General features: G+C 41.1%; 1 protein-coding gene across 1 annotated transcript in view; it reads right to left on the bottom strand.

Moving 5' to 3' along the window:
* Positions 1 to 5,041: 5,041 nt before the first annotated feature.
* LOC146977471 (protein FAM163B-like) overlaps positions 5,042 to 15,921 on the bottom strand; it is a 28,347-nt gene continuing 17,467 nt past the window's right edge. Inside the window, exons 3-4 of the mRNA XM_085793736.1 lie at positions 11,292 to 11,407; positions 5,042 to 7,721 (exon numbers count right to left, since the gene is read on the bottom strand). Coding sequence (XP_085649862.1) covers positions 7,284 to 7,721; positions 11,292 to 11,384 — 531 coding nt within the window. The 5' untranslated portion in view covers positions 11,385 to 11,407 and the 3' untranslated portion in view covers positions 5,042 to 7,283. The remainder of the gene's footprint in view (positions 7,722 to 11,291; positions 11,408 to 15,921) is intronic.

Genomic DNA, 15,921 nt, shown 5'->3' with positions numbered 1-15,921 from the left:
CAGCCCTCTAAATCTGAATCTAAATTGGTGATGGATTAGCAAAGCAAAAGGTCATGTTCAATCCACAAAAGCACATGCACAAACAGACACACACACGTACACGCTTTTCCACTGCATATTGTGGCCAGAGTCTTTCCGGTGCAGTTCACTGGGCAAGAACCAAAGGAAGAAGAGGAGCATGGCAAAAAGATTTAGCTCTTAAAACAGAGTGAGAGATGGAAAGTATATGAGTGGGAGAGAGAGACAGGTTCATGGAGACAAGGAGAGGGTGAGCCAGGAAGAGAAAGGCACACAAAATGTGTATCTAGGAGAGTTGATGTTGGGGTGTGGAGGACATAAAATCAAGTCCATTCTTGCTTTATGTCCTCAGGATTCATTGTTTATTTATTAGTTGTTATACAGAAACAGAGAGGGTGGGGAATGAAAAATTCAGACAGGAGGCATGGCCTTTTCTCCTTTTAGAAATCGAACGATTACACACACTGGGCGGTAATGGCTCCTGCCCGCAATCGTGTGTGAGAGACAGATTTGTAGGGAGTTCTCCCTATCTCTGACACAGCAATAAGTCTGCGTGTTATCACATATTCTGAATGCCCGCTGTATACAGTATCCCTGGGCGTAGTTAATTAGGGCCACAAAGTCATGCATCTCATTTGTTCCTGCAGTAATGACAAGGAAGTCACAGCAATGGTAACATCTGCTGTTATTGTTAATGTGAGATGGGGAACAGTGTCTCCTTGTGATGCTGGTTTCACTTGTGGCTATGTCTGAGGAAATTGCTCCTACCAGCTTTTCAGAGTTCTGACTGTCTGTGTTTATATCAGAGAGTCTGGGTAATGTCCGTGTTGGTTGTGAGAGGTCTCAGGAATGCTCCGTATGTCCTGTAGAGACAAGCCTCATTACAGAAATCTGCGGTCTTACTTTTTATTTCTTCTCATTGAAGATTATCAGAAGTTATCAGTTGCACTCAATAGTGGGTGGCAGCATTATTTGATGCTCATAGACTCATAGTTGTCTTTTTCACAAAGGACACTTGTCATACAGTGAAAAAATCACCGGTGTTTTTGTGTAGCCTTGTATTTCCAAAGGCATAGTACATTTGCATTGTGTTTTTTCTTAGAAACCATAGGTTTTGTATTGTGTCCTAGAGTCTCATCTGTAGTCTCATCTAAAACAATACATGACTTAATGTTACATTTACTTCCTACTTTTCCTAAAATTCGATGAGTTGAGAGATGAGTTAAAAATATGACTCATTATGTGCAGAAGTTAAACACTTGTAGCACAGTGTTCAGGGACAAAACACGTGTCAATATAGGCCTACAGTAACATGCCATTGTAACACAAATTGTTTTAGGTCATTTTGCAAACAAATGTCATTCTAACACATTATGTTTTAGCCAATGTAATACAAACAAATGTGTAATTTCAACACATTATTTGCAGATCATGTGTAGCTGAAAATTACCAGAAATTACTACTTAAAAGTGTTGATATTACCAAGAATTTATTCTAAAATAAAATCTAAAAATTAAAGGGAAAAACATTGTAAAAAATGGTAGCTATTTAACCAGCAATCACATGTTGGCAGGGCACAGAGCAATGCATGGGTGCATAGAGCAGAGCAAAAATGTTTTAAAACTGAATTTCATTAACTCAGCTTCCTTCCAGCCTACTGAGTGAGAAAGGCTGTGAGGTGGGGTTGAAAGTTCAGGAGATTCACAGTGAGCTGACCTAGAGTTAAGTTTTGCTTTTGCTTTGCTCAAGAATGAAAGTCAGCTCTTCTTTATTTCTTTGGACTTGTAACAAACTTGTAACAAACTTGTGCCGATTTCAACTAGGCCTTTGTAAATACTGTTGTGCATAGAAAAGCAGTACTGGAGGCCAGTAGGCAGTGATAAATGTGAGTGTAAGGAGAATCTGAGCAGGAGGAGAACAACAACATGGGAACGAGTGGAAGAAACAGAAGGACAGAAGGCTGAAACAGCAGGACAATAAGAGGGAAGGAGGAGAAGGGGTAGGGAGCTTTGGTTCGTAATATTAGTTGGAAAGCCCCCCTATATATCATGTCCATAATTCATGGAATCTCAGCTGCTCCTGGGCTGCATCTAAATTCCACTGCTGGGGAATTATGGCCAAGACCCATAAAACACGCACACACACACACACACACACACACACACACACACACACACTGGAAATAAAGGGGAAGAGAGAGAGTGTGCGTAAGAGATGCAGTGGACAGAGTGAGAGTGAGCTCACTGCTACAGGGTGAGGGGCAGATGAGGAGGATGATTCAAAGCATGTCATAAAACATCAATACACCTCTAAAGGCCACGCTACGAGCTCTGCTTACACTGGAGGCGATTATGCCTCTAAATAATTCATTTAGCCTGTGCAAGTGCTTATTCACACAAACACAGGACAAACACTTAATCCAAACAAGCACACAAAAACACACACCCGTACACGTCACCAAAAGCCAACACACGATGAATATCTCTGTACTTCACACAATGCTCACGGGAGAGGCCGTTCAGACCAGTTTCTATTAAAGTCAGAAACGCTGAGATGGACAGTGTTTGTCATGATGCTCACATATCTCCTGCTTCACAACAAAACTTCAACCAAAACACAACTGGTGGATGGTGGACCTCTTTCCCATCAGCAGGCGTATTTATCTCCATCCTACTGATGCCTTCACTGTCCTAAAGAGCTATAGGCTAGCGGTTTATCCACGCTTCCAGTCTCTAGAGGTTCAACTACACCAGGCATGGGCAAACTATTCCACAAATGGCATACATACAATCCATACAAACAGCAGCACACCAGACCTGACTCGTTTAATCAACTGATCTCAGTCTTCAGTCAGTTGATTGGTCAAACTGTGCGCTCTTGATTGGTTGCAACAAAACACCTGCAGCCACACAGCCCTTTGTGGAATTGTTTGCCCATGCCTGCATGTGCTACACACATGCTGGACCAGAAAATGAGATGAAAGGTTATCACATTGTAGATTTTATTTAGAATTTATAGTGCAAACAACAAACATAAACATAGTACAAAAAGGCATCATTACCGAACCCTTTATTATGTTTCCTGCAAGTTATGTTCCAGTGGGCTATTGCCTCGAGTGGTCCGAGTCTTATTACATGTAAATTATAGTGACTATAAAGAGAACAAATAAATACATTTCGTGCCAATTTGTCTTGTGGGTGGAATGCTAGTGTGACAGTAATTCCCTGTTACAGTACTTGCAATTCATGTAGAAATAAGTGGGAGTTTGAATATATCCACATCAAAGGGAATCCATCATAATCTGAAAGGTTTTTTTTTGTGTGTGTGTGTGTCTGAAGCATTGCTGTTGTATTAATGCCATCACAAAATGGCTATTCATGCCTCTGCCAGGGAGGCCTCGGTTTGATATCAGCTCCTCTACGCCTCCATCTGTCTGTGTGTTCTGGGGTATGTGCTATTTCTCATTCATTAGCTCTGACTCATCCTTCTAATAACCACCTCTGTTTCCTTTCTGAAATAGTTTTCTGTTGTTTTTCTATTGTATGATTAGTCGCCTTGCCTCTCTGACTCACTCCGTTTATCGTCAGGATAAAGCTTCCTGTTTTCGCCTCTTAGCCTTCCTGCACGGGTGACTTTCCATTGTGGCGATCATCTTCCTTGCCTCTGCCAGAGGGGTTTATCATCACACTTAAGCGTCCCATTCTTGTTTCTTTCACCCTTTCCCATTCAAACAAGTCTGCTATCATGACTCTCACCATATTGCCTCCGGGCCGAGTGAATCTGGGTGCAAAAAGACTTCATCGCTCAGTATAGACTTCTCAGTTGTCTCGTGTTAACATTTCAGTCTGTCTGATGTTTGACTTGACACCTAAAAAAACATTAGTGGGCTCACAAACATATTTTACACCAGTGAGTGCTTAGAGAATACAACTCGCGGATACTGCAATAACAGTCATTTTCCTCTCTGAGTTGAAATGATGAACAGATGTTGTCTTATTAGTTTCATGAACATCAAATAGCCAACATATGCATCAAACGAAGCAGAATTATACTGCTCTTTCAGTCCAGGGTGAGAAGAATTCATCTTTCTTGCAAAGATATATCCAGACAAACTGTGATCAGAGAAACTAATGATCTAAATCTTCTGATCCTGTAGTCTGAGCAAAAAATAAGTCTCATATCTTTTCTACAGGGTTGCTCACAGGAAGCCGGTGCAGCTCTGCTATTTGTGGTTTGGCGTGTCGGACCAAGCACATATTTCTGCTATCTGATGTTTACCACGCGTTTAGCAGTTCACTAAATAAGATAATCCAGGATGATGCAGCGTGCTTTTAGTTGAACCCACTGTTCCAACATTTGGCAGCCAGCAGATATAGTATGCTCTTGTGAAGTCCTTCTCAGGGAACAACAGCTTCTATTACAGAAAAATCGTCAGCCCCTCAAAACTAGATCTAAATCTTTCATCCTGAGGCTTCACTTTATACAACCTCAATTCTAAGAAAGTTGGAACGCTGCGTAAAATGTAAAAAAACAAAAAAAACCCAGAATGCAATAATATGCACATTTCATAAACCCACATTTTATTCACAACATAATATAAACCACAGTCTCCCAAGTATAGACTTTCTACATAGGGCCCACGTGTAAAATCTACCTGTAGACTTTCTACATAGAGCCCATGTGTAAAATCTACATGTAGACTTTCTACATAGGGCCCACGTGTATAGGCCTACGTGTAGACTTACATACATAGAGAGCCTCTGTGTGTGGATTCTACATGTAGACCCTTGTTAAAAGAAGTGAGGATGCTACAATGATAAACATGAACTGGTCCAAATTTTGAGCTGTGTTGCTGCCATCAAATAAAAATATCTTATTTGTAATTGGGGTTTCATAAACATTTCAAACATCTTTAAATCTCTAAATGACTTGAATTAAATGACTAACATCCCACCTGGCTGAATAATCAACTTGAACTTAGAGATACGTCAATTTTAACATCAACAACAAAACAGATCAAAAGGATTTTCACACCATTTTATTAGCAACAATGTGTCTGTTAGTTATACATTAGAAACAAGGACAGAAACATTTCTGCTGTACTGTACTGAGTCTGAAAAAACAGCTGGATCATAAAATAAAGCAAGTAATTCAAATACTTTAAGGTAAAAGCAACACTGCATTTGAATATACACTTGTAGTAATAATTATAATAATAGTAATAATGATAATAATATATTTCTCTCATAATTCTTTATGGCACTAAATTTCCTGTGCAACTGTCACATAGTTTCAGTTTCAAAAATAAGGAAAGCATAGCATCGACAACTATTTCTAGTGTATCTGCAGGAAAGAAGCACATGTCACAGGAGGAAAAACATAAAACAAGTCAGTTACTGTTTCACCCCTTGGGAACATAAATGTGTGATTTCTGATAAAATCAAGAGAGGGATAGAAAAAGAAAGAGAGAGAGAGAAAGAGAGAGAGAGGGGCACAACAGCATTTACCATCCATTTTGAAGGGAGGGGGGGAGGAAGGGGCGGCGTCCAAGAAGGACAATCCAATCAGCTTCAAACTCCTCACACGGCCGCCAGTAAATAATTTCATTCATCAAATGTGTGTCCTGTGTCCATAAAACTGAGCCGCCGCTCCTCCAGTCAGGATATCATCCCTGCAGCCAGGCTGCTCAGCCAGGCGCAGAAAAATAAAAACAAATCCCATGAAGGAGCTCGGCGGGTACCTCGGAGCGAGAGCAAATATTCCTCAGTCCAACGAGTCGAGAGAACAGAGAGAGAGAGAGACTTGCGGTGTAACGCTATGGCCTGTTAAATATTTATAGATGTGTCTTTAAAGGTGGATTAATCTTTAGCCCATGAATCCATATCACATCAATATCGTATCAACAAATCAGAGACAACACAAGGAATGCAATGAAGAGTCCACAAACTGAAACCTCAGTGAAGAACTATAACAAAGATCACATTTGTAAAGATAAAAGTGTTGCCGTAAAAACTTTTTGCCTCTCATAGCCACCTAGAGCTTGAGCCTGTGTTACAGCATTAAATCAGTAAAATAAACATTTACAACATTGTCGCAAACCCAATTTGAGTTTGTCATATCAATGTTTTGAGTCATTCTTTGCATTAACATGAATTCAGGGTAAAGTGGCACACATGGAAACTTTACCTCACAATTCAACCGTCACGATAAATGTTTAAGATGTTATTGCAACCCACCACTGGGTTCAGTATACTTCGGGGGGGTAATAGATTGTGTTTAATTGTATGGAATAAGAACTCTAGTATAACAACTGATCAAGTTATACACACACGCACACATGCATGCAAGCACGCTCACACATATGCACACAAATGCAAGAACACAGCCCCCCCCCTTTGGCACCTCGCCTGCCCTGCCTGCAAGAGCACAGAGGTCTTTCTCTGCACAAGTGTAGAGAATACTGTATGTACACTGTGTGTTGTCAGCAGGTGCTCAGGGAAACCAGCGTTTCGTCAAATTGGAGTCCTCCATGAAAGGATGTGGAAAACCAGCAGGGATTTTTTACATCTTCTGTAAGCCCTTTATGTCTTAAAATATTATGTTCTAAGTTAAGTCTATCTAAAATGTCTGTGGGTGGCAGCTAAACATAACATCCCCATTCGTTCTCTAGTCTTTCCACTGGTGCGGAGTGACATTTTATAATCTCTATAATCTGTGGGTGGAGGAACAGACAGATCATCCCGTCATCATAGGAGAGGGAAACACTGGACGTCTCCTAATCATATTTTGTTTGTAGCAGCTATGGCAGAGAGAAAATCCCTGCCGATTATGTCATTTTGACATGGCGGGAATCTGTCTGTCTTTCAGGCCATTGGTAGAAGAGTCCAGGGGAAGAAGGGCTACACAAATTTTATCAAATCTTAAAACAATTTCCATTGCTGTTGTTTAAAAAAAGAACTATTCAAAACAAGTTCATGTTATTGATAATTTAACAGTTTCTTTAAATACATTTAATTCTATATTCGCCCAAGTGTAAGATCCTGGACCTGAGCATAGTACCTTTGAGAATGCTGTCCTGAGAGCCATCTGTGTCCTCCATTCTGCAAGAGGTGACCAGAAGAATGAGGCCAGACTATGTCAAACAACACTAGACTGGACTAAACTGGTCAAGATGACATAAACAAAGTCTGGCTCAAGCCCAGTCCAGCCTTGGCCCTTCAAGTCCATTTAAACAGAGACTTACACCAAGTTCCAGCCTGGCCCAGCTAAACATCAGTGCTGATGCTACAGCTGCGTGTGAACATGTCCCTCATGGTGACCGACCGGGCGAGGTTTGGTTTGCGATAGTTTGAAATGTTCACAGGCACTGGCAGGTCCAGATCCTGCTGCTGGACGCTGCGGTAGCTGATCCGGTCACCTCCGTTCCTCAACCCATCTGGTTGGTGATGGATCTGCGGCTGAGGGGGCTGGAGGTAGAAAGGCAGCTCATAATGTGTACAGGATGGACAGAAGGTCTGTGATCGTGTCAGTTTCCTGGCCAAAGGTGGGGTGGAGAAAAGGGCGGGGCCATTTGGGATGGAGGAGGCGGCGGCCGTCGCCGCCACAATGTTGTGATTGGAGTGGACCGGCGGGAGGCGGGACGTAACGGCAAAGTCTGGCTCCTCCTCCTCCGACTCGGACTCTTCCTTCTTACAGCAATAATACTGAAAGTGAGAGAGGGATTAGATAAAACAAAATAGGCCATATTACTGTAATGTATCTGCACATTTGTTAACAATGTCACATTACCACAACTGTCATATGTGTCATCTTAGAAAAGATGCAAATCCTCAACAAACACTGTGCAGACTCTTCAGCTGTGAGGTTGCTATTTCTAGTCAACAAAACGTGGCTTTCAAATTCATTGTTCGGCATCCTGCCAACTTATATGAAGCCATAATTGGTGGATAATGTTTGATTTTACCGTGAAATATAAGAATCCTAAGAACTGTAATCTGCTCTAAGTGGAACGGATTGTATATAATTTCCCCTCCAGCAAAGTTACCTTGGTTTTCAGTTGATCTTGGCAACTGGATTGTATTTATGTTGCACAATTATATGAAGCACTTTACAGTTTGCCTTTGATTTACATCACTCTCTATTCACTCATGCACCATGGAAACCGAGATACCATGAATACACCTGGCCCTTACCATCAGCAGCATTCAAGGACACTTCAGCAGCAGGACTGAATCACCAGCTCTGCGATTAGTGGATGAACTGAGCCACAGCTCCTGTTACAGTCAGCTTTAAAATGAAGATCATATTTTCAAATGTCTCAGGCCTCATTCAGTGTTTATACTTTTGCAACACTCTCACAGCCAGATAGATTTATAAGATATAAGATATAGGGCACACATTTCACTATAGACCATTATCGTTGTAATATGCTTTTTAAGCCATATTAATGTTAAACCAAATGGCCCTTTGCATTGACCCAACTGAGAATCAACACCACCTCTTGTTCACTATCCCCTCTTTTGAGTTAGTAACACCATAATAGCATCAATATGTCCCATTAATTCAGTTGGGATGAATAAAATATACCAGTCAATTATGTAATATTTGCTATGAAATGCATTTGACTTGATTTGAAGCTTTTTAAAAATACGCTCGGGAGATTTTTACACTATGAGTTTGGGCAGGAATTTGGACTTCTTTGATGAGATTATTATTACGCTCCCTAAAGGAAAATATGTATTTTTCATGTCCCTGCACTGATAGAAACTGATGCAATTCTGGGCAGCTGGTTGGTGAGAACTGAAAACCTAACAAAAAAAATACTAGTGTGTTTAACAATTCTTTTCTATACCTTGACAGCCAGTGTTAAAACTGATATCGTCAACAGTACACACCCTACTCAGTCCCACAGATGTGAAAATGCATTTTAGTATTTAAAATGTGTGATGGCAGCAGTCTATTTTAGCTGTACTGCCGAAAGCCTCTGGCTCTGACACAAGGGCAGTGGATGGTGGTCAGTTGGTGCAGATGCTGAGTGGTGGGAAATGATTGTGATTTGAAGGGTTCATGTGTGTGTGTGTGTGTGTGTGTGTGTGTGTGTGTGGTGGGTTGGGGTTTCTAGATTGTTGTAATTACAGCTTGTACAGCTGCACATGATGAAGCAGATTTGGTGTGGAGGTTAAAGCAAAGATTTACATCTTGGGAAATAACATTGACGAGTATAACACGATTGAAACCAAGCCATGAGGTGAAAAAAAAAAAAAAAAGATGTGGCCAACAGTTTTTGTGGGAGAGACAAAATGCTTTGCTTTATAAAATTGTCTCATAATTCAAATTTGCCTAACACCTTTTTGTAATGTGCTGCCAGACATCCAGAAACTTAGAGGTCAAATAACCATCCATAAAACAGAGCATTGTGGTTTTAACACTAATTAGCGAGCTTTAAAAGGTGCTGATAGGTGGATGTATTCACCATTTTCCTGAGCCAAGTTATCTTTTATTTGCGTTGCATGTTTTTTTGCAAAGCCAAGGTAGCCCAAAATCCACATGACAGATCAATTTTCTCATCTAACTTTCCATCAGAAAGTGAATATGCATCATATCAAAATATCCAACCGCTCCATTAATACATTTACAAAAATGTTATATGTGTAGGTTGAGCTGTCACTCAGTCTGTTGCATACTCATTGTGCCAGAAAGACTGTTCATGTCCCACTGCTGTCAGCTGCAGCGAGAGGGGATTAGTCCAGTGTAACATACAGTATATCATGTAAAAGAGAAACAAATCCACATGTTGGAACAGAAATCCACACACTGAAGCAATGCTCCCTGGTGGTGTTATTAGAGTGATGTTTCAACATAACCAGAGCTTGTCAAGCATAGAAGCAAAGAAGTTCTTGTCTCATTCTGTTTTCATTTTATTCTGACACAAACACAGAGCACCTGGCTAAGATCAAATATCTGAAAATAATAAAGACGGACAGTGAGATGACCTTATTAAAATCGAACACAATAGGATTTCCTCAGTAGGAGATGAAACATGAGTGTATCACAACTAATGTGAGATGAGGATCAAAGAGAGGATTAGCTAAACTTTACAAATTTGTAGAGCAGGCCCAGCTTCAGACTGGAGACACACTGAGGCAGACGTGCTGATGAAACACATGTTCAGTTTTTGCTCTCTGGTGTGAGGAGAAAAATATTGGAACATAATTTTACAAGTAAGTGGCTTTTATCCCCCACACTGCTATACTGTAGTAAAATTTTCTATTCTATCAGCTGTAGAACAGATGATTCACCTGATGTTCCAGCTGTGATCCGTTCATAATTTAATGGCCAGAGGGACTGTGTCCCGAAGACCGGGATCAAGAACTGTTGACACAGAGCGAGTTTTTACTTACATAAATAAATGATGCTTACGGCATGGCTCCACGGATAGCGATGCCCATTATCTGGATGGTCAGTCCACCACTGTATTCCAGACTGAAGTATCTCAAAAACTCACCAGGAAATTGGGTTCATTCCTGTTGCCCCCAGAATAAATTGTAATAACTTAATTTCTACAGTCCTCAGCCAGGACCAGAAATCACTTAGTACAATACCTTGATGCATTGTCATTGTGAGCATCGTATCACCAGTCAAATTTAGTTATAATGTTTCACCACATGGGACACGTATAGCATCATCATGTTGCTATCCGTAAAGCACTTTTGGTTTGCAGCCAAATGCTGATGAACGCTGGCCATATTAACTTTGACATTTCACCTACAAATGGCACCGTGGGATGTGATTGATTTAAATGACCACAACTCAATCGTTAAGAGACTGGCTCCAAATTTGCCCTCGTGCAAAGCCCTAATACTCTTGAACAGGCTTTACAAGTCCTCCAAAATCCACTACTGCGGAATCAGCACGACCGTCTATCACTGAATTAGGGTGAGATTCTGAATACAGTAGCAGAGTGAACAGGATGAGACAGTTTCTATTAAGATAACAGATTTTTTTTTAGGATTGTGCAGCCTTGGTAACTGCACAGACACAGAAAGCTGCTCTGGCCAGAAATTAAAATGTTTGGATAAAAGAAATATTTTATTATCCTTAGTAACTGAAAGACACAAACAGTTTCACAGATTATAAAAAGCAGCTGTGCAACACAATGCATGGACTGTCGGCAGAGAGCTACACTCAAGGTTATCGCTTACCTGCAGCTCTGAAAAACTGAAAGAGAAAAAGCGATGAGTGTAACAGAGCCTGAATGCAGCACGGGGCCTCACCTGCAGCCTGCAGTAGCACAGTACTGCGATGATAAGCAGTAATATAACTGTAGCTAGGATTCCACCAGTGATGACCACTGTCCCGGCTGTCATTCGAATGGCTCTCCATCAACACCCTGCAGAGAACAAGAGGAGGGAAAGGATGACAGGATGGGGACAGAGAGAGAAAGAGAGAGGAAAAGAGCAGAGGATGGTAGGGAGTGAGTGAAAGGAGAAGTGAAGAAGGAGAAAGCACACAATTCATCAGTACAGTGGCTTCATTAAGTAGATTATAACTGTGTGTCATCTCAGTGGTGCTTATTGAATTATCCAGCAGTTAGGAGACACATAATCGAATCATCCCACAAGCGCTGTTCATAATATAGACGGGATCTCAGACTGGGACACATAGAGAGAAAAGAGGTGTGAGAAATCAGTGTTCGACAATAAAGATGAGATGCAGAGCTGACAGGAGGGGTAAGAGGTAAATGGATGGTGGGAGTGAAGACAGCTGAAAGGAGAGGCCATGCAGGCGATGGAAACAAAGAGGGGATGAACAGAGAAGTGACATGAAGCGAACAGGAGAAAAAAGGGCGTTGAGATGAACTGAGCAATATGGATAGCGAGCGATTTGATGAATGGATATGACATGGAGAGACAAATTGATGGAGGAGATGGAGACGGTGATGTGACGCCGATATGTAAGAGGTGAACCCTAAACAGAGGGTGCATGGAATTGGAGAGGAGCTGATGAGAGAAAGGAGGGATAATGACGGGATGATGACAGAGGTAAACAGGGTGATTTGGTGGCTGAGAAGATAAGTAAAGCTTAAAAAGAACGAGGAAGGGAAGAAAGACAAGCAATTTTCCTCATATTAAGATCTGGGAAATCTTCATGCAAAACACATGGTTGAATGACAGGTCAAAGTAGATATTTTTATGCACGCCCCCAGGATTCACAAATGTCTAATCTGTGAGGATTTTGCTCAAGCTGGCTTCTTAAAATCTCCTAAAAATAAATCTTAGGTCTGTGGTGAAAAGCTCTGAATTAATGTAGCTGAGCCCGTTTGGTGTCAGAGCGGTGATTTATGTCGCAATATACTGTACCTCTGATTTCGCATATAATGCAGAAGTGCATACAATAGAACAATGTATACCCAGACACGCGGTTGAAATTTAATGGGCAGATGTGTGACAGGTGCTGGAGAGAAACCCTCAGTCTGTGGTTATGTATTTTGTACCTGATTCATCAGCTGCCAGGAACGCTGCCAATATGGGATCAATGCATCGATGTATCAAGTCAAGTGAATGTTTGGGGTCACTCCTGGGAGGGTTTTCAAAGTCACAATGAAACAGCATTTTGAGAGCAGTGCTTCCTTAATCAGATTCATCTCCTGATGAAACAGGGATCATTCAAGAGTCTAGACCGAGGGGATGCGAGATGAAGGAGAGGGAAAACAAACAATCTTTTAAGACAGGACGCATTGCTGTGTAAGGTACAGTACAGTGCGAAGCTGACAGAGAGAGGTTGTGACCTTTATTGCATTATTCAGCTGAAAACAGCAAGGTGGACAACTGTGGGTGACCTCTGCACTCTGACCTCAGATCAGAGGTCACAGCAAAGACAAATGGAGACGATGAACCTGTGCTTTGAGCTCATTTTCATCGAGCTCTGCAGAATCACAGTGTAGATCTACATTCATTGTGATCTACAGTTACACTCATTTTGTGTTAATCAGATTGTAGTATTTCTTTTTGTTAACTACTTATATGCAGAGCAATGCACCGTACACTGTTCATTTGCATTTATATGTAATTTATTCCAGGTAGTGTAGTGTTCAGCATGCTTCCCTGAGCCATTACCTTTCTTATCAGTCAGAATGCATACCAGAAATTATTTCCTCAGTTCAGGTCCCTGATTATTTGTTTCAGTTTGAACACTGGGGAATCTTTAGCAGACAGTGGCTTCACGTGTCAGATAAAAGAGTGAGGGTGAAAGCTGCAGTCCATCATGAGAACATTCTCAGCAGTATGACTGACTTGAAGCTGAACTGACCTCATTCCAAGTTTAGCAGATCAATGCTTTGCTTTAATTACCTCTTTTCAGTCTCTACAGCGGCTGGATTACCATAAGATGCCTTGAGCCTCGACGCTTTAAATATTCATTTTACTGTGGCGAGTAATGTACATTAATCACAAAACATTTGTCGTTCAAATTGTCACAAGTAAGTCCATTTCTTATAAAGCAGAAGAGTGTGTGAACTCAGCGGACTCTACTATGTCATGAATCCTGTGTAGACCCAGCACTGCACTGACCTCACAGTTCAGTATATAGTCAGGCATAGTGATAACTGGGTGTGTTCACACAATACATGAGTGTAGCATCACATGATAGTCTGCAGCATGTGGACAGAGAACACAGTCCTGCATAAGTCCAAGCACGTTTTCCAGCCTGGTCACACAGTTAATGACACTACTACTGCAAGAACTGCACTGTGCACAAGTTTCCCATTACTGAAGTTATTGTTATTCTCAAAGTCACTGGAGCAAAAATATTGCAAATCCATAGTGTCAAAATAGTTCTGCATTTTCTTGCCTTTCAAATTTCATATTATGTTTACAATAACAACTGCTGGAACTGGGGTTTTGAAGTGCTCTGATTGTCTTTCACGCCTCTCATTTAATTTCATATGACCTCCATTTTAGTAGAAATATACATATTATGACATATTCTAAGAAATGAAATTACATTCATTTTGAACTGGCATTAATAAACCAAATCAGCAATTAACATGCAACACACCCATCAAAACCAGAGTATGCTGCAAATATTCTCCCCAATCCAACAACCCAGCATAGTTTATCCTGTTGGGCCTTCTTGTGGTGGTAACTTCCACAGTTTATCTCAGAACAGTTGTAAGCAAACAATGATTTGGAAAAAGAAATACAAAGGTAGTCACTCCGTTTCCAGGCTAGGTAACATCCTTACATATTTGGGCCAAACCCTGCAGATATGACACAGATGTGGGTACAGACCTTTTTCCCTTCATTACATCCACAATCTGGAAGTGTCATAGGACAATGCAATCACACTGCATTGTGGATAATTGCCTGAAACCAAAAATAGGCCAGCAGGCTTGTTGCTAAGCTATGACTCAATGGTGCAAGGCATTATCAGCACCAAGCACACAGCAGCAGTATGGGCTCGCGTTGTCAAGATCGAAGTCAACTGTGACATGGACACACCCTAAAATAGAACTACTGGGAATAAAAAAAAAAGAAATGAAATTAAAAGCCCAGACTGCCAAGGTCATCACACAAAATATGGAGCATTCTGCTGGATGTAAATGTCATCTTATTTCCTGCTGATCAGCTACACAATTTACAGTGACGTTCCAGTTTCCGGCTCCACACCTCATATAGACAAAGCTCTCCAACAGCATCCATCAGTCTAGTCACATGCACTTCACTGCAACACTGAGTGTGCACTATTTACTACATGACTGACAGCTCTGACCTTCTCACCCGGAAACCCCCCCCCCCATCTAAACCATGTTGAATTCCTTTGTGGGTAACTTGTCTAAACTATATTAGCTTTCATGGTGATCAGCCTCTCCAGAGATGCTCTATACAGTTAGAATGGATCAGTCCGTCTCTACAGTAGCCATCTGCCCTGTCTACAACACAAGGCAGCTTCTCTTCCCTCAAGCTGTAATACAGCTGGACTCTAATCCAATCTACAGGCCACACAGTCCACCAACCAAATCAATATGAAGGAACAACAAGAACAGAGCGTTTTGGCCTTAAAGGCGTTGAGTTACACTGAATGGCAGAAATGTGGTGACTCTTATCTGGGACGTTTCTGATGTCAGGAAAAGAGCAAAATAGAAGAGTGAAGTTTGAAATCTGACGCATTCATGTAGATGAAGCTGAGAGTTATGGACGTAACACACACACTGCAGGCCTCTAATCAAGTTTTTGCTTAGTTAGTTAGATCTTTATTAAATATTCATCAGCTGTCTATTGATAATGATGAGCCTAAAGGTACAATAAATAATAAATTCAATTAAAAATTATCAGTGGATCAAATAACTCGGTGTTATGCGGAATAGCTCACAAGCACTGACAGAGACACATCACCCTCAGTAACGCTGCAGTTCCCCTCAGCTCCATGGGGAGTTTTAGTGTATTTCAGCTTTGGCTTTGTGGCCCACAACTTCACTGTTTTGATTCACTCTCATCAGCGTTGTTCCCAACCGCAGCAGGCAGCTGTTTTCAGTCAAAAAGCTTTGATAAAACCTACTGTGCACTGTACCACTGCTGCATAAAACAGCTGGTGAGCACGGTGGAACATTAGGCGGCTAAAAAGCCAGCAATTTGTCCTGCCCCCCTACAAAAGGGGCTGAAAGAAGAGTGAATGTTGGTAACACAACTCTCCATATTAATGCTAATAGCACTCTTGTGTGTGCTGGACGTGTGAATACAGAGCTGTTTGCTGAAAATGTTTAAAAAAGTGATAATACTGTGTGTCAGTGTTGTGTTTAAAGCTTGATCAAATGACCCATGTAATCAAAAAGAATCAATTTGTTACTTTAAGAAAATTTTTAAGTTTAACAGCACAGTGTAAATGTGAGAAATGTTAAATAAATAA

The sequence above is a fragment of the Trachurus japonicus genome, chromosome 12 (assembly GCF_045865225.1).
Source record: "Trachurus japonicus isolate A0001 chromosome 12, Traja_1.0".
NCBI lineage: Eukaryota > Metazoa > Chordata > Actinopteri > Carangiformes > Carangidae > Trachurus > Trachurus japonicus.
Note: the sequence above shows the minus strand (reverse complement) of the source record. Positions and strands in the feature narration are given on the sequence as shown.